The sequence below is a fragment of the Lycium barbarum genome, chromosome 3 (genome assembly GCF_019175385.1).
Source record: "Lycium barbarum isolate Lr01 chromosome 3, ASM1917538v2, whole genome shotgun sequence".
In the NCBI taxonomy this organism is placed as follows: domain Eukaryota; kingdom Viridiplantae; phylum Streptophyta; class Magnoliopsida; order Solanales; family Solanaceae; genus Lycium; species Lycium barbarum.
Genome location: NC_083339.1, coordinates 4,257,257 through 4,275,033, shown reverse-complemented (window position 1 = coordinate 4,275,033; position 17,777 = coordinate 4,257,257). Strand labels below are relative to the sequence as shown.

At 36.2% G+C, this 17,777-nt stretch overlaps 1 protein-coding gene across 1 annotated transcript; it reads right to left on the bottom strand.

Moving 5' to 3' along the window:
* Positions 1–8,603: 8,603 nt before the first annotated feature.
* Positions 8,604–17,777, bottom strand: LOC132629969 (uncharacterized). The gene is made up of 9 exons (XM_060345421.1): positions 17,427–17,777; positions 14,761–14,961; positions 14,224–14,346; positions 13,933–13,970; positions 13,623–13,779; positions 10,173–13,124; positions 9,820–9,951; positions 9,563–9,693; positions 8,604–9,451 (listed from the first exon to the last, which is right to left on the bottom strand). Exons 1-9 carry the CDS (start codon positions 17,511–17,513, stop codon positions 9,220–9,222), a joined length of 4,053 nt encoding a protein of 1,350 aa, XP_060201404.1. The 5' UTR covers positions 17,514–17,777; the 3' UTR covers positions 8,604–9,219.

Sequence of the window (17,777 nt, the reverse complement as noted above, 5' to 3'; positions counted from 1 at the left end):
AAGTGATATTTTGTATGTTGTTTACTAATCTCATGTTATTATTAACTAATATGCTGTGAAAATGGTCATATATATAATTAAAATAACATTTGTTATGATGGACTACAAAATCAAACTCTCGAAGAAAAAGATTGAGGTGGTTAATTAAATGAGTTTAAGTTAAATGTACTGAAGATGTAAAAAATATTTCACAATCAAGTGATCACTTGACAAATAATTGCAAGTGAATCTATTTAATGTTAATTGTAACTTAAAATAAATAGTAAGCAACATGTTATAACATAATTAATTTATATCTGTATATGTGTCTTTATCTAAATGTTGAATACAATTAAAAAAGCTTTTTGAGGTGACAGAGGCACCACACTATCAGTTGGTACAATTTTTTGATGAAACATGGAAGCTTGTATTTGATTGCGTAATGCTCTTTCTACATGGAGGTCAAGATCTTTGATGATTCATAAATCATATGGTACATCTGGCCAATGGTTAATAGGTCAATTTTATTTATTTATTGCATATAAATCCAAATTGTGTTTATTATATAATTTTAACTTTTTTACATATTGAGAAAATCTTAGACACATCCATATTAGTTTGATGACGTGAAGAAAAGTGAACATACTCTAGATGCCACATATACTGGTAGGTTTTTCCTTTTTTTTTAATCATTTCTTTTGATAAACTATTTTTTTTAAAAAAATTTACTTCTTTCCTGTTTATTGATTATATATATATATATATAATATTAAAAAAAAATTACTCTAGATTAGGCGGCTTCCCGTCGGTAAATCCTTCACAGAAAACCCAAGAGGATCAAACTCAACAGAAACATTATTGTCCTTAGTGAATTTACGTACGGAAATAAGGTTTTTGATGAGTTTTGGAGCATGCAAGACATTTCGGAGACGTAATTGAGGATTAGGTGGGGGTAGGGATGTATGACCATAGCCTTGAATTGGAATAGTGCTACCATTACCAACAATGATTCCAGAATTATTGCTCAAATTAAAATAAGACGTGAGAGTACCTGAGTTGACAGTCATGTGGGAAGTCGCTCCGGTGTCCATGTACCAATTATCATCCAGTTGATGCATGGACAGAGTGTGCATGACTGCTTCCACGTCTGTCAGAGTGTACCCAGAATAGGTCGGACCATGCATGGAATAGGCCTGCTGAGGTCGTGGACCCGCACCGAGAATGCCGTTGTCGGGCCGCGGTGTGGTGGGACGCTGCTGCCACTATCTTGTCGGATACGGGCAGGGGGGCATTGGCTACTGTTGGGGTGGCTAGGCAGGCCAATAGTAGCCCCCTGCCGGTAGCTGTCTCGTCGGCCACTGGCTATTGCTAGTCTGTCCGCCACCGCCACGGCCAAATTTCCCGCGGTTGTTGTTGTTGTTGTTCCCCTTTCCCTTGTTCCTGTTAGAATTCCTGCCACGATTATTATCACGACGGTTAGTTGAATTATTGTTGCCGCCAGGTGGCGGGGAGGGAGTATCATTATCAACAAGTAGAGCCGCGGGACTGGAATCACGGGCACGTTCCTTGAGTCTGGAGCATACTTCAGAGAAAGAGGGCAGCACATCCTTCTGCTGGATGGTGGTGACAAAGTGTGCATATGTCTCCGGTAAGCCTGCAAGGAGGCGTAAGACCATACGTTGGTCGGACACCGGCGACCCCACGTTGGCAAGCTGATCCGCGAGAGACTTGAGCCTATTATAATAGGCCATAACCGAGCCGAATTCGGTCATTTTTGTGGTGGTGAATTCAGTTTCAAGGTACGCTGCCCTTGAGTGCTTGTTATCTTGGAAAAGTTGAGCAACTCGATTCCAAGCCTTCTCTGCAACATCATCCGCCACGAGAATAGAGGTAAGAATATCATGGGATACGGTGGTGTATATCCATTGAAGGACCACCGCATCTAGCCGTTTCCAGAGCGGAAGGTTAGCCACCTTTGTTGCGTTGTACGCGGTGAGTTCAGTGGTGTCAGTTGGTGGTATGATGTGTTCAAGTACGGAGTGGACGCGGGCTAGAACTTTGAATAGTGTCGCCCATTCGTGATAATGGTCGGTTTCCATGTCTAGAGTGATTGGGATTAAATATTTCACATTCGTGACGGTTAAAGCAGAATGAAATTTTTTGTTGTCAGCCATTGAAGAGAGAAGAGGGAGGAGGAAGGGGTGGCGGCTACGGCTAGGGTTAGGAGAGAAGAGGGAGGTGGACGGCTAGGGTTTAGGAAGCTAGGGTTTTAAGGAGAAACCTAGTCTGATACCATGTAGGAAATCAATCCGTGATTTGTATTGTTGTATGAAAGTCATTATATACAAAGTAGGTATCTCCTATCAGAATGATACTAGGCTAAATTATAGGACCTAATTACTATACATAAGGAAGAGAATATTTACAATATTTACATAGACTATTACATAGTCTATCAATATATATATATAGAAAAATTACCTATAAAAACGGAAATAGAAAAGTTAGTTAAAGTTATTATAGAAAAACCAAAAGAAATAGAACTAAAAACAACCCACATAGTCTCTAAAATAACGCAACAAGTAGAAGTTTTAACTAGTGATATTAAAGAATTAAAAAAGACAGTAGCAGAACTAAAAGAGATCACTCTTTCATGAGTAGACCAACATTAGCTCAAGAAGAAGCCTTGAAATTAATAGAAAAATCTATACCTTTACCAGCAGACTATAAAGATTATATACCTAGCGCTAAATCGGACCAAATAATAATACAACAGAATACTACTATAATTTCATTACCTACTCGGTACTTCCTCACTCCTTGAATCTTCTTATCATGTAGGTGTTTTTCTTATTTTCTGCCTATTCTCCCAATTTTTATAATTTTCGTTTTTTTTTTTTTTTGAAAAATCTGTTTTAGTTATGAATCTTTATTACACTGTTCATCTCTTTCTCTTAATCTTGGTTCTTAATATCCGTCTTCTTTAACCACACCCCGGTTACCATGGCCAACATCGTCTTTTTATCATTTGGACATTAAAACGGCCTTTCAAACACCTAGGAATTTACAGGTTAATCCATCGAGTATATCAAGAAATTATATATATATATATTGTGTTTTAATTTCCTTCCAAAAGTAAGTGGAGAACAAATGCAAAATGCTTAGGTTTTGCAATATTGATGACTTGATTATAGAAGTCAAGTTTGTGTACGCCTTATTACCTTTCTTTTCTTTAGGTGTTTGATATTCAAAATTCATTACTCCGATTAATCTAAATACATGTCGCATAGACTCACTATGGCAGTAAATGTTGAATGATGAGATGTTTAGTATTCACTGTTCAAAATTCATTGATCCAACTAACTAATTTGAAATTCGTACCGGATAGACTTACTCAGGCAGATAAAACGCTAAATGTTCGCATTCAGTATTCAAAATTCACTGATTTGACTAATTTGTATTCTCGGGTGACTCATCTAAGGGAATAAAATGCTCTTGCCGAGAAGAATGGTGACCTAACAATATAAGCTTTTGTGTGGCGTTGACTCACTAAGAGGGTAAAACGCTGAATGTCAAGACGTTCACTTCAAAACTCACTCCTCCTATTAATCTGAATTTAACATTGAATGGTCAAGGGTTTCAATACTTGAAATTCATTGATCCGATAAATCTGAATTTGTATCGCATCGACTCGCTAAGGGGGTAAAATGCTAAAGGCTGGTGTTCAGTCACCAATTCAACTAATCTAAATTTGTGTTAGGTAGACTCACTAAGAGAGTAAAACATTTAGCGGTCGTTTGTTGGGAAACAAGTTATCTCGAGATTATTTATCCTGAGATTAATTATCCTGGGATTAGTTATCTCACCCTCGCATAAGGATAAAATAACACTACAATTCTGAGATAACTAATTCCGGAAATAGTTATACCATGATTTTATCCCAATCAAACGTGGGATAAACTCATCTCAAATTTAATTGCAAAATTATTTATCTCTTATCATTTATCCCTCGTACCAAACGAGCCCTTAATGACAAGAGGGTTTGATGACCTAACAATGGAAGCTTTTAGAGAATCAGAGAAAAATACCTGATGTCAAAAGCAAAGCAATCAAATATTCCAACAGTACAAGAGTTTAAGCTTATGTTATGCGTGCCTGTCTTCCAACATGTACTACTTTTTCTTGTTCTGTTCAATCATTGTTTATCCTTTTTCCTTAATTTTATATTTGCTATGTACTTGTGGCTAAATCCTGTTATCAATAGCCAGCATACAATTCAGCACATTCAATGGCATAGTCAGCATACACTTAAGTAAGCTTCTCTCATTCTCTCAACCTTCTTCTTTTTTTACTTTCAGTGGAGACTAGACACCAAGTTTAATTTAACTGGTTAATTATATTTGTTGTCACTTTAGATTTTAGATTTTGGAATGTATATTTTCATTATTAAAAGGATGTGCCTAAGCCACTATATAAAAATTTAAAAAAGGTACAAACTTCGTCGCTGATCTGTCGCTAAATAACATGTAGCTAACATGATTCTTTCATAATCTATCGTTAAATAGAATTAGGGACCCTTTTTTGTTGTTTAGAGACAGAAAACCCTTAGATTTTGGATTGTATATTTTCATTATTAAGAGGATATCCCATCGTCCCTACGAAAAAAAAGGAATCATCTACAAACTTAGTTGTTGATCTGTTGCTAAATAGCATGTATCTAACATGATTCTTTCATAATCCATCATTAAATATGATTAAAGACCGATTTTTGTTGTTTAGAGATAGAAAGCTTAAGCCCCTTGCTAACATAATTTTTTAATAATCCGTAGTTAAATAGGATTAACTACGGAGTTTTGCTGTTCAGCGATAAAAATTGCCCGTCGCTAATTATAGAAAGTATAGAGATAGTATTTGGGAAATTTTGTGCGTGTTATTTCATTACTAGATGTCATAGGCCCGAGCCAGCACGGGCCCAACAATTTATGTTGGGACGTATGTTCATTTCACATTATTTGAGCCTATTTTTTAGTCCATTTTGGCAAAAATCATCTCTTGCAAATTTAGAAGTAATTCAAATTAAACTTTATTTTTATTCCTGATGATAATCTTTTGTTGTCACACAAATGTTCTAACATATTTAAAATTATCAGCTTCAAAAATCTAAAAACTATATACTCCCTCTGTTTCAATTTATGTGAACCTATTTCCTTATTAGTCTGTGCCAAAAAAAAATGATCTCTTTCTATAATTGGAAACAATTTACCTTTATGAAATGATTTATAACCACACAAATCATATGTGACTCATTTAACACCATAAGTTTAAAAGTCTTCTCCTCTTTCTTAAACTCCGTGCCCAGTCAAATGAGTTCATATAAATCAAAACGGAGAAAGTATATGTTATGCCATATTTTAAACCACAACTTTCCACAATCTTTGTTCCTCTTCGAAATATTATCTGCATTGTAGAACGAGAAACGAAAACCTACATTTACATGTAATAGTTTAATCAGTTTTGTTTTTTACTTTTTTAAATACCTATAGAGGAAATCTAATACCCTACTACCCGGAGAATTGTTAGTGGAATAATCTGATATCGCTAAGATAATTTGAGCTGGAGTTAAATTGATTTTATTTGAAGAATAAATGTGGATTAAGTTTGTTATTTTATTTATTTTAGTTCTTTTTGTTGATTTTAAATGTAAAATGTTAGTAGCTTTAAACTTTTATGAAAAAAAGGTAAAGAAAAATAAAACAATATATGCTACATAAGATTAATTTGAAACATTTGTGTGCGTGTATAAATAGCTGTATGTGGTAGGGATCTTTTTATGACGAATCCTTGTTTCAGTCTTAAGAACTTGTACTGGTGTATGAGTAATATTTTTTAAGAAAATTACTCCATCTCTTGTAATCATACAGCTACCATTATTATGTAACATGAAGTCTAATCCTATGACAAAGTCTACATTTATATTAAGGTCTCTTACCCATATCTTATCCATTTTATAACTTGGTTTGTAAAACTCTGAACATGTATTTATAAAGCTAATGTAGGCTTTATGAACATAATGTCTATATATATTATGGGTTCCATCCATTTGCATGGCCGCAACTGATTTTTCTAGAATTTTTATTAAATTAGGTGGAACTATTCTTTTATTTATTATGCACTTTGTGCACCCTGAATCTACTAATGCTAACGTTTCTATCTCATAATCATCTATTTTAATTCTTGCAAGTATTTTTATTGTTCCTAATTTTTTATCTTCATTACATACTAATGCTTCATGGTCTTCTATGCTCATTAATTCTGCTTGAGATTCTTCTGGTATTATTGTTAATGGTTTCATTATTGGTTGTATATTTGATAATCTTATTTCTTCGTCTTCACTATCTACTTCTCTTTGTTTTCCTCTTTCTAGGTTACATAATCTGGTTTCTAATTCATTTATTCTTGTTTCTAATGTTATTATTCTTAGACTAATAGTAGGGTCTTCAATTTTCTTATGAGTTGTTTCTTTATTTATTTTTGTTTTAAATTCTTTTTCTATACACATTGTACATCCTTCTATGTAACAATTTTTACATTTAACTCTTTTGTCTCTACTAGGATATCATTTACAAGAGATGGAGTAATTTTCTTAAAAACTATTACTCATACACCAGTACAAGTTCTTAAGACTGAAACAAGGATTCGTCATAAAAAGATCCCTACCATAGACCTGCAAAAGAAAAAGGGGATAGGATAGGGGGTTATATTTTTTGTTTCAATAGATATATAAGTCCTAATGTGGATTAAGTTTGTTATTTTATTTATTTTAGTTCTTTTTGTTGATTTTAAATGTAAAATGTTAGTAGCTTTAAACTTTTATGAAAAAAAGGTAAAGAAAAATAAAACAATATATGCTACATAAGATTAATTTGAAACATTTGTGTGCGTGTATAAATAGCAAAGAGAGGGAAAAAGTGAATATGTTGTCAGTGAAAGGCAATGAATAGAGGGAATACGTGGTCAGTTGTGGGCCTTGTGATTAATGAATGAGTGATGAAATATGACATAAGCAGAAGGGCAATTTTGTCAAGACATACAAAAATCAATACAACAGCTACAGTAACATTCTGTTTTGGCCAATTATGTTGTTTCATTTTAATTGAAATTACCAAATTACCCCTTGGACAATAATCCTACCCCAAACTCACTCTTCTATATAGTAGTAAAGTAACGAGGCCTATGCCTATATGTACAAATATATTGAAAACAAAATAAAAGAATAATCAAATAATCCTATACACTTGTCTATTTTCTATTTGCTCTACGATAACTAATTTTGTCTTTTATAGTGTACTACCTAGACAAGAATCTTCCTATCACTATCCAAAAATGCTTGTTGATCAAGATTATTTGATCGTGTGGCTGAGGTGATTTTGTCAACTTTGGATGGTTGTGATGAAACCATTGTAATTGGGCCAGAGTCCTTCTTGTTGTTTCCTTCTGATTTATTATTTGTTTGGGCTATTTCCTTCTTTTTCATTTTGGGCTGTTGATGCAAAGCCCAAAATACATTTTTTCCAATGTCGGCCCATATGTTATGTTGACTGAATATGTTTTCCCTTTGTCTTCCATTTTCACCATTGACAATGAAGGAGAGTGAGAGTAACTTTGTGAGAGATCAGTTCCAATACTAATTCCTATTTTTTTGTAGTGTAATAATTTTTTTTAATGCCACATGCTAGATTGTTAACTATGAACAATGCATAGATACATAGAAAATGAAACCATGTGTTCTGAGACCAAATGAAAAATCTTTTGCTGCAGCTACAAAATCCACAGAAAACACGAAAAAAAACAATGCTCCTCCAAGTCTATGAAACATTAGATAAGAAAAACATTGGCACAATTTGGCAGAGGGGGTAGTAAGGTTATTTTCTTTCTAAGAATTAAGTACTACCACGATGTAATTAAAGCACACTTATCTACAATGCAAGAAAACTTTCACAAACTACAAAAACCAAGTATATCCACAATCCCTTTTGGGACATCAGATAAAATTGGAACGACTCTTATGCAAGGATGATATGCATAATGGAGAAATGTAAAAAGCAAAAACGCTGCACGATAGGATGTTGCTCGGACTCTTAAAAATACCCTCGGATGTGTGTCTGATCCTCCAAAAGGTCTGCATTTTTGGAAAATCCGGCACGGGTACGACAATATTTTGGAGGGTCCGAGCAACATAACTTAAAATCATGTCAACCTTTCAGTAAATTTTCAAACGTTGAGAATATCTAATGTTGCACTTTGATTCTAATGGCAGCTATGGGTTGATGATGTTCTTATGATGTAGACTTGAAGGTTCTTATCAATCACGTTTCACAGTGCTCTTTAACATGTTTGTACTTAAAAGGGGCTAATCGACAAAACAAAGAAAATGTCCAGATGAAACTTTAGCAAATTTTTAAGTGCTGACTGACCTTTATTTGGATTAGGATCTAGCCAAAGCAATTGTAATTAGGACTGATTAACAGAAACTAAGGTTGTCCCTAAGTAGAATATTATTTCAATTAGGGACATTCCGAACCGGTTATAGTTATAGATAGATACCATTGAGAATCAGAATATACTAATACAACAACACAGGTTTATTAGTGTAGTTTCTTGTCTAACAAATCAAATATGCAGCTATGTAAAGAGCTACGTGTGCCGTTCAGTGGCGAATCCAGAATTTTTACTACGGGGATTAGAGCCACATGATGAAGTCAAGAGAATTCAACATCTACTATATGCATAAAAATAATTTTGACGTTGTATATACAGTGTAATTTTTCCGACAAAGGAGGCTCGCATGAACCCCTTGTACCCACCCCCCAGCTCCACCCCTGTTGCCACTGTAGCAATCTTTCTCACTTCTCAACTACTTAGGAACTCAGATGCATAAAGTTAAAAATTATTCATGGGATAACATATCCACTTGTGGAGAAAATTGTGAGGAGCTACTTGTCTTTTAACTCTAGTAGAAAGCATCTCTAACTTAGTAACTCCATTCAATAACATGTGCTGTCTTTATTTGGTGTAATTCTTTATTTTGCTCGGTCTCTCAATGCTGCCGCACCCGTGTCAGATCCTCAAAAAATACAATAATTTTGGATGATGCGACACGCATCCCGATGAATATTTGAAGAGTCTGAACAACATAGATGTAAGACGAAATGTGGACGGTTTACCTAAGGTTAGCGAGATTCAAGAGAACCATCTCTTTCCAGTCTTAACTGCCTTCAGTTTCATAACAAGATCCTCTCTCTGTGCTTCTACTTCAGCATATTTAAGACTCATTTGAAAGTAGCGCTCTCGGATGTCTTTTAATTCCGTCTCTAGTAAATTCTTCGTATGTTCGAACCTTTTCACCATTTCGCTGTCCCCGTCTGACTTCTTGGAAGCAGGTGAATGGCCTTTCCGTTCCTCGGTCTTAAACCTACACAAATAAACAAGAATAGTAGCTTAAAAACTCATGACATTATACATTAGTCTCTCCACTCGCTTAATATGAATGTAAAATTTGGAGTTGTAAACATCTAATGCCTACCTTTGAAGCTGAATCTTGTACTTCTTATTTGCCTCTAATGCTTCAGCAAGCTTGTTCTCAAGCAGCTGTATTCTAGCCAAGTAATCCATTTCAATAGAAGAAGCGATTTCACCAGAGAAACCATTTTCAGCCTGGAAGAGCAAAACGGGAGTTAAAGCATTTGAAAGGGAAAACAAGAAACTCAAAAGACCGGCCATGTTCGTGATATGATGTGCTTCAAAGGTGAAAATGAATAGTAGAAGGGAAATTAAGGGCACCTCTGATTCGCTACACTTGCGATCTGAATGAAGTCGATCCACCAGAAGTTCTTGTGACTGACTAAGCTTTTGAGGTGTTCGATTGAAGTTACTGTATTTACTGATGCTCTTCGGTGTATCGTTCTGTTCAAACTGCAGAGAACGTGAAGTTTTATCAGTCACCAACATTTATATTAAGTGGAACTGGTAAAAGCAATAAGAAAGAATTTCGTCAATGTTGCTCGAACTGTTCAAAAATGCTACCGGGTGCGTGTCAGATCCTCCGAAAGTAATGCATTGTTGGAGGATCCAACATGGATGCAACAACATTTGTTGGAGAGTCCGAGCAACATAGAAATTCGTAATAAGCTAACCTTTTTGGCATATATTTTTTTCTCCTCTTCCATCATTTTCACCTCTGCTTCAAGTGCATGAACTTTTCTCAAGCAGTTATCCTTCTCCTCCTCCAGCTTATATATTTTCAACTTATATTGCTCATTTTCCCTCTTAGTTTCACTAAGCTCATTTTTCAAGTCAGCCACTTGTGCACAGAATTTCTCTTTTTCAGTTAAATCACTTTCCATTTGCTCTACTTTTTCTTCCAGAGAAACTCTCTTTCTGTTGCTGTTCTCCAACTCCGACAAGACTCTATGCAATTCCGAGATCTTACCAGCAAACGAGGCCTTCTCAGCTTTCATTTCTTCACCATCTCTAGATATTCTCTCCACCAATGCTTCTAATTTTTCCTTCTCGGACATGCACTCGGTGAGCTCGCTTTTCAGATTGAAGACTTCATCTTGAAGCTCCTTTGTTTTCTGCAACTGAAATTTCAGATTAGCACTCTCTTCGTGAAGCTTTTGGTGTTCATAACGTGAAAGAGTGAGCTGCAACTCAAGGTCATTAACAGCCGTCTTAAGCTTTTCCTCATTCGCCCTATAATTTGGTAAAAGCTTCGAAATCTTTGCATGTTCAACCATCAACTTTTCATAACTTAGTTTTGAAGCCGCAAGCTCCTTCTCATTCAATGTAAGTTTTGATTCCAGATTTTCTTTATCAGCACGCAAACTGGAAACTTCATTAACAGCGTCAGAAGCTAATCTTCGTTCCTCGTCCCTCTCAGAAATTTGCTTCGTTAGTTGTTCTACCTCTTTCTTGAGACTCTCAACTTCTGTCAACTTCTCTGAATACCTCCGATTAGACGAACTTTCTTGCTGCACGAGTTTCTTAATTTCGTTCTTGTTCTCTTGAACTAGTTTGTTTAGTTCAGCATTCAATCTCTCCTCTTTCAAGGAAAAATCTTTACACATTGAATTGAGATTCTCCTCAAGAGCTTTAACCTTTATCAAGGTATTAGCCAAGCTTTTCTTTGATTCATGCAAAGATTCTTGTAACTTTTCATTCTCATTCTCGAGAAGCCCACATTCTTCTCTAGCTTGTGACCATAAGATCTGCATGTCTTCTAATTCTTCTTTGAGATCAGCAATGTTTGTTTTCGTCTCACTCTCCAACTTCCCGATTTCTTCTTGAAGATTCATTACAATAGACCTGGATTCTTCCAATTCTGATTGACGAGATTCTCTCTCAACTGTCATGAGCCAAATTTGTGCTTCCGTATTTTCATTCTTCTCTGTCAATCCTACTAACTGATCCTCCAATATATGTTTTTCACTTTCGAGCTGCACTAATTTCCTCGAAGTGATTGAACTTTCTCTCGAGATGATTTTCATGTTTTCTTCGACCTGATCCTTTTCCTTTTGAAGATCAGCAACTTTACTTTCTAGTTCTCTTTGATGCTCCAAAAGACGGATTTTCTCCTCTTCGTTTGTTTGTAAGTCAGCGTGTAACTTATCCAACTTTGAACTTTTTTGATCCAACTCTTTTAGTAGACCGGAACATTCAATTTCTAGTTCCGCCTTTGCGCTCTCATGTGCTTGAACCTCAAGACTGTAATCATCCAACTTTCTTTGAGCTTCTGCAAGAGAGTGATTTTTCTCCTGGATCGATTGTTCATGTTGTTTAAAACGTTCCTCACACTCAACAATTCTAGTTTCTAAGAGATTGTTCAGGTCAAACAGATATGTAAGGACACAGCCGGTACTGTTGTCGCTCAAATTTTCCAAGTTTTCGAGGTGATGTTTGCACTGATCGCTTACACCGGAAGAAAGTTTATGCCACGGTCTCTTTAGATGGTGAAAAGCTACTTCAAGCTGCTTCACTAATTGAATGAAGTCTTTGGAGTTCTCACTTGCACCAACTTTTTCCACAGGTATCAGTGTGCTTTCACTACCGGACTCCTTAAACTTGATCAAAAGGTCCAAGTTTTCCTGAGTAAGTTCAGCACAATCTCTTTCTAGCTCTTGCACTTTCTCTTGTAATGCTTCGATATCTCTTAGCAGCTCAATACTACCTTTCTCAGAGTGTCCATTGTATTCATATTCCTTCTTAATATCTGAAAGCGTCTGTCTGTTCATTCTCCCTTCACTCTCGAGCTCGTGATTTTTGTCTTGTAATGCCTTTGTGAGGGATTCAACACTGCTTTGCAATGTCTCGTCCGATTTTTCCACCGAGGAGTTAACTTTTTCTTGCGAATCGACTATGGCAGAATATTGCATGTCAGTTAACTTCAGATGCAGAGATGAAAATTTCTTTATCTCCACTTTTTGCTGTTCTATAGTTTCTTCCAGCTCCTGAAGAAGCGAGACTAGCTCGACGTTTGAATCTTGACTTCCTTTCAGTTGTAAGGCTAAACTGGCATTCAACTCCTGCTGCTGTCTTATTTCATTTTCCAGTTCCTCCTGGATATGCTTCCGACTTTTCGGTTGATATATCGAATCCTCTGCCACTGTGTGTTTTGCTGTCGACTCCTCCAAGATCATTTTCAGATTTTCGATCTCTCTTTTCAAGTTACCTTGCTCAGCATAGGCAGCTGAAAGATCCATCACCAAGTCTGCTTGCTTTTTCGACTGAGCCGTGAAGTCTTCTCTCAGTATGTCCAAATCGAGCATGAGCTTCCGAGCATTTCTCTCCCACATCTTAGCTTCTATTCGGAGTTCCGCGATTGTATCTTCTGCAGCCTCCAGAAGGTTTTTTGAACTGCCCAAATTCGTCAGAGAAGACGTATTCTTCAGATTCTCCATCGATCCTGTGGCCTTTGTATTATAGGATGATCGGTTTGAAACAGAATGATCGTTGCTAGAATAATCATGGTCAGGACTTGCTCTAACTTGTTTGCCCGTGTGACTTCTAGAGGGAAACTTTTCTTTTCGGGTGAAACTTTCAGCTGAGCTAAAGCTGTTATTTGACCCGGATGCCGAGAAGCTTCTCTCCTGAAATGAAATGAAGAGGTAATCAACCACACAAGACACTGAATGAGGGAGAGAATTTACTACTTAAAACTGAGTTCATTACAACACACAACAGAAAAATTGGATTATAATGTCTAAAATGTGTCTAATGTAGTGAGAAGTTGATAAATGAGATCCAAGCTATGTTGCTAGGACTCTCCAAAAATGTTTTCCTACCCGTATCAGATCCTCAGAAATTACACTACTTTTGGAGGATCTAACACACACTTTGTCTCCATATTGAAGAATCCGAGCAACATAAAATCCAAGCATTAGTGGCTGATTCAATGGCTCGAACATGTGACCTATAAGTCACATGGAGACAACTTTACAGTTGCTCCAAGGCTCCCATTCGGTGTATTACTATAATCTAAAGGAAAAAAATCATGTTACTAAATTGGAAGCTTAACTTAAGAAATAAACAAAACCTATCAAGTTCAGTGGTAATAAAACAGTAAAACGGATAAATTGCATTAGTACCTTGATCTCAAAGTTGCTTGGACCTGAGTTAGAGCCGGAGTCATATGGAAGCACGTCACTCTCAGCAGAAATGTTGTCAGACTCAGTTGATTTACTGGCAACGTCATGATCTGAACCCTGCTCTTTCATACCAGAACCTGAAGATTTGGATTCATCTCTGAAAGTATATAAAGAGCATTTAGTTAAATGACGATTCACTTTTATTTATATAGTATGACTATAATATGAAATGAGTGTAAAAGAAAAGAAGTGTGGATTCATATAGGGACTGAGGTGTAAAATGATGAGAATTTGACTGTTTTCTTAGTACCTGAATTTACTCCTTGGTGTTAGGCAGTGAATTTTCACCTGTAAAACAAGATTGGTAAGAATTTCAGTAAATAAAAAGTTGGAGAAATTCCCTCTTATGTCTGTTGATCTTAGTAATATAGGCATAAAAGATAAATGTCACCTTATAACATGAAAGTTTAATGTTGAATGGGCATTAGTTATAGAGGAAGTTTTTAAATGTTCCATGTTTCTACTTTCTAGTTAAAATATACCATTAAACCTTAGAGGAAATTGGCGGGGAAAGGAAAGACTTATCGATCATAAGACTTGCCTGTAGTGTTGTGCCCTGATTGCATTTCTTTAAAGGAACCAAAACTGGAGAAGACATTCTTGAACCAACATATGATGCTAGATTAATGGTTCCCTCTCCAAGTAGGCTAGATCTAGCAGAGCCCTGTGTTAAAGGAGCAATTAAGAAATCAAATAAGCAAGTCATCTTGAAGCGTCTTTAATATTTTAATGGCAGAATACCTCGGGACCACCCCCCCCCCCCCCCCCCGAACTTGGCAAGTCAATCTCACGAGTCTAAAAAGAGAGTGTATTCACGCTCTTTGCCATGTTAGCATCTAGGGGGGTCAAGACTATCAAACTGCCAAATTCATGGGGGTAATCAAAATAAGTCAAGTGTTTACTGAAAAAACATGTCAAATTTTGTGGGAGGCGGGGTCACGAGGTATTCTGCCCATTTATAAAAGGAAAGCGGTGTTGACGAAGAAGTGTGATGAACTTGAAGAAAACTAGTTATGCCACTGTATTGCTATCAATGAAATAGTTTTTTTGAAGTAAAACGCGAGGATTTCCATCATACCATTGAAACAACAAACTTGTAGAGAGATTCTTCAATCTCCAGAGAAGAAGAATCGTCTTGTGAAATCCACACGGATTCCAAAAGCGTCTCCGGCCATTGACAACTCCCATTTTTCACGAGCGCTTTTCCTAGCTTTGCTACTGTTTTTCCTGTTTCTACACAGATTATAGACAGAGATAGCCTGTCCCATCCTTTTGGTACCTATCCCATGACAACATCATAATAATCAACTGTCAGTGACCGTCCATTAGTGGTTGCTGCTACATTATTTTGTCAACAAGCTGAATGAAATCACATTAGGAAGTTCTTTAGTACAATTGAATCAACTAAACCATATAGGATTATGGGCAAATAGAACTCCTTAAGCATTATATCAAACAGTTTCATGTTAAGCATGATTTCTGATTCGACTCTGGTGCGAAATCCATTTATTCATCAAAAGAAATGTCCCTTTTGAAGCCAGAATTGATTTTCATTTGGGGTCATAGAATAAGAGTTAGCAAAGGTGCAGACAGCCCGATCTAGCGAGTGACCAAGCATTTATTAGAGGTTGAGTCAATCATCATCAGAAGAATTAGGCAAAAAATTAGGATACATTTTGGGAAAATCGAACTTCCATTGGAGAGAAGCAAATGAAAGACTTTCACAAAAATTCTTGTAGAACCGAGAATGAACTAGGAGTAAAGTGTTGTGGCTTCAGATTGCATAAAGAAGAATGCTTTTGTTATCTGCCCAAAATCTTATGTTTTGCTTATGAAGTAAGTTACAGAAACTATACAGTGTACATTTCAACTTCACAATCCTCAAATAATCACACAAAACCTCATCATGGGAATCAAAATCAAGAGGGAAAAGTGGAGTACTATGTTGCTCGGACTCTTCAAAAGTGTCGACGCGTGCGTGTCAGACCCTTCAACAATAGTGTATTTTTGGAGGATCCGACATGGGTGCGGCAATATTCTTGGAGAATCCGAGCAACATCAAAAGCCACATGTTACGGGAAAATCAGAAGTATAGTTTAGTCCTGCCGCATGATCTTATCTGAAACTTTTTTTTTTTTTTTCTGAAATGGTAAAGTTTTATTTATAGAAAATACCAAGATGGTAGAGTTTAGATAAAGTCGTATTTATCTGAGTATTAAATAATTTAATTTTGATATAAGTGAAGATCACCAAATTAATCTCAAGCATCAACATATCATCCAATCACTGTATCATCATCTCCATCCAAGGATTGCCATTATTATGAAAACATGACCATCAATTATGTTCAGGGGCGGAACTATAAGCCTGTCTACCAGTTCGGCAGAACCCAGTAGGCAGTAGCTTTGGCCCAGAGCCTGTATTTGTTTTTAAAAACATACTTAATATGGAAAAGGGCCAAATATACCCCTGTACTATCGGAAAAGGGTCAAATACACCCCTCGTTATTCTTTGGGTTCAAATACACCCCTGCTGTTATACTTTGGGTCCAAATATACCCCTCTTCCGTTAAAATTGTACATGGTGAACATCAGATCTGACGTGGCACTGACAACTCGGTGAGGTGGACAACACGTGGCATGCCACCTCACCATCCCATTGTTAATTTCCGCCATTTCCACTTACTTCACATTCCTCTTCCTCTTCCATTTCCACTTAAAAACATCCTCTTATCTTTAAATGTTTCCATACGAAAGTTTAATTTAGGGTGGATCTGAAGGAAATATGGGACTTATTGCATCCTACTGTTTATCTTAGTTTGGGTTTGACTGTTAACTCAACAAGAAATAAAATATGACATTTGAACCTATTTTGCTTAAGATTAGTTATCTTTAAGTCTGTTTTGGTCCAAACTCTATTCATTTGTGATGGAAGTCATTAAAATTGATGACTGTAGTCTTCATTAGGGGGATTTCTAGTAAAGCAAACTGGAATTCTCATATTAATTGTGTATAAGATCAGCAAACCGCCAACTGGCTGCAAATATCTGTACTTCTAACAAGTCGGAGTGGGTGGGTGTAGCTAGCTAGCTGGCTGCTGCACGGTGGTTTAAATAATTTAGTTTTGCCTACTGGAACAGAGACACAAGTGTGATGGTGAGGTGGCATGCCACGTGGTGTCCACCTCACCGAGTTGTCAGTGCCACGCCATATTTTGTGTCCACCTTGGACAATTTTAACGGAGGAGAGATATATTTGAACCCAAAATATAACACCAGGGGTATATTTGAACCCAAAGTATAACGAGGGGTATATTTGTCTCTTTTCCGATAGTACAGGGGTATATTTGGCCCTTCTCCGTATTTAATATATATAAATAGTTTATCGAGAATTATTTATAGAATCCAAAACAGATAAACATAAAATTCTAGCTCCGCCTCTGACTATGGTTTCAAGCTGTTACTTCCCATCATGCAAAATCAACAATCTTGATGAATCCAATAATATGCAAAATTCAGATAGTATCAAAAACCATCAGAAGAAAGCCAAAACAGTAACAAAAAATGAATCAAGACTTGAAGTGTTCTCTAACTTTTGTTTCACAATGAGAAAACAACAACTGTTCAATACAAATATAACACCAAAATCAGTCACTGATCAATATCAGTCCTCAAAACAGAACACTGATTCTTTTTCTAAAGGAACCAAGATATTTAAAGGGTCTGAGAAAAATGTGGAATTGTACCTGAAGTGCTTGGAAATTGGAGAATCTAAACTCAACCCTTTCTCCTGGTTTGACCTCTTTATGATTCTGCTTCTGCAACTTGAACATTTTCTTTGTCACCTTAGTGGCTATATTTTCTTGAAATGTTATACAGACAATAAAATGACACTAACTTTGAAAACAGTCTAAGAATCAAAATGCATTTGAAGGAACAGAAAGAAATCAAGAAACAAGAAAAAGAAAGAAAATAGATAAGTTAGCTAGTTGGTCTTTGTTTATGAACTTGGCATGGGGTGTTATATTGTTTTCTGTCTTTTTGGTGTTTCATCTGAGCTTATAATAGACAGTTTATTATCGCGCACAAAGTTAAGG

Bases quoted from the DNA above. Each gene is read 5' to 3' on its own strand.
- LOC132629969 (XM_060345421.1), bottom strand. From the start codon at position 17,513: ATGTTCAAGTTGCAGAAGCAGAATCATAAAGAGGTCAAACCAGGAGAA. The intron at 13,971-14,223 runs GCAAGTCTTATG...CTTGTTTTACAG, and splicing joins ATCAGGGCACAACACTACAG to GTGAAAATTCACTGCCTAAC. The intron at 9,452-9,562 runs GTAGGCATTAGA...TTATTTGTGTAG, and splicing joins TACAAGATTCAGCTTCAAAG to GTTTAAGACCGAGGAACGGA.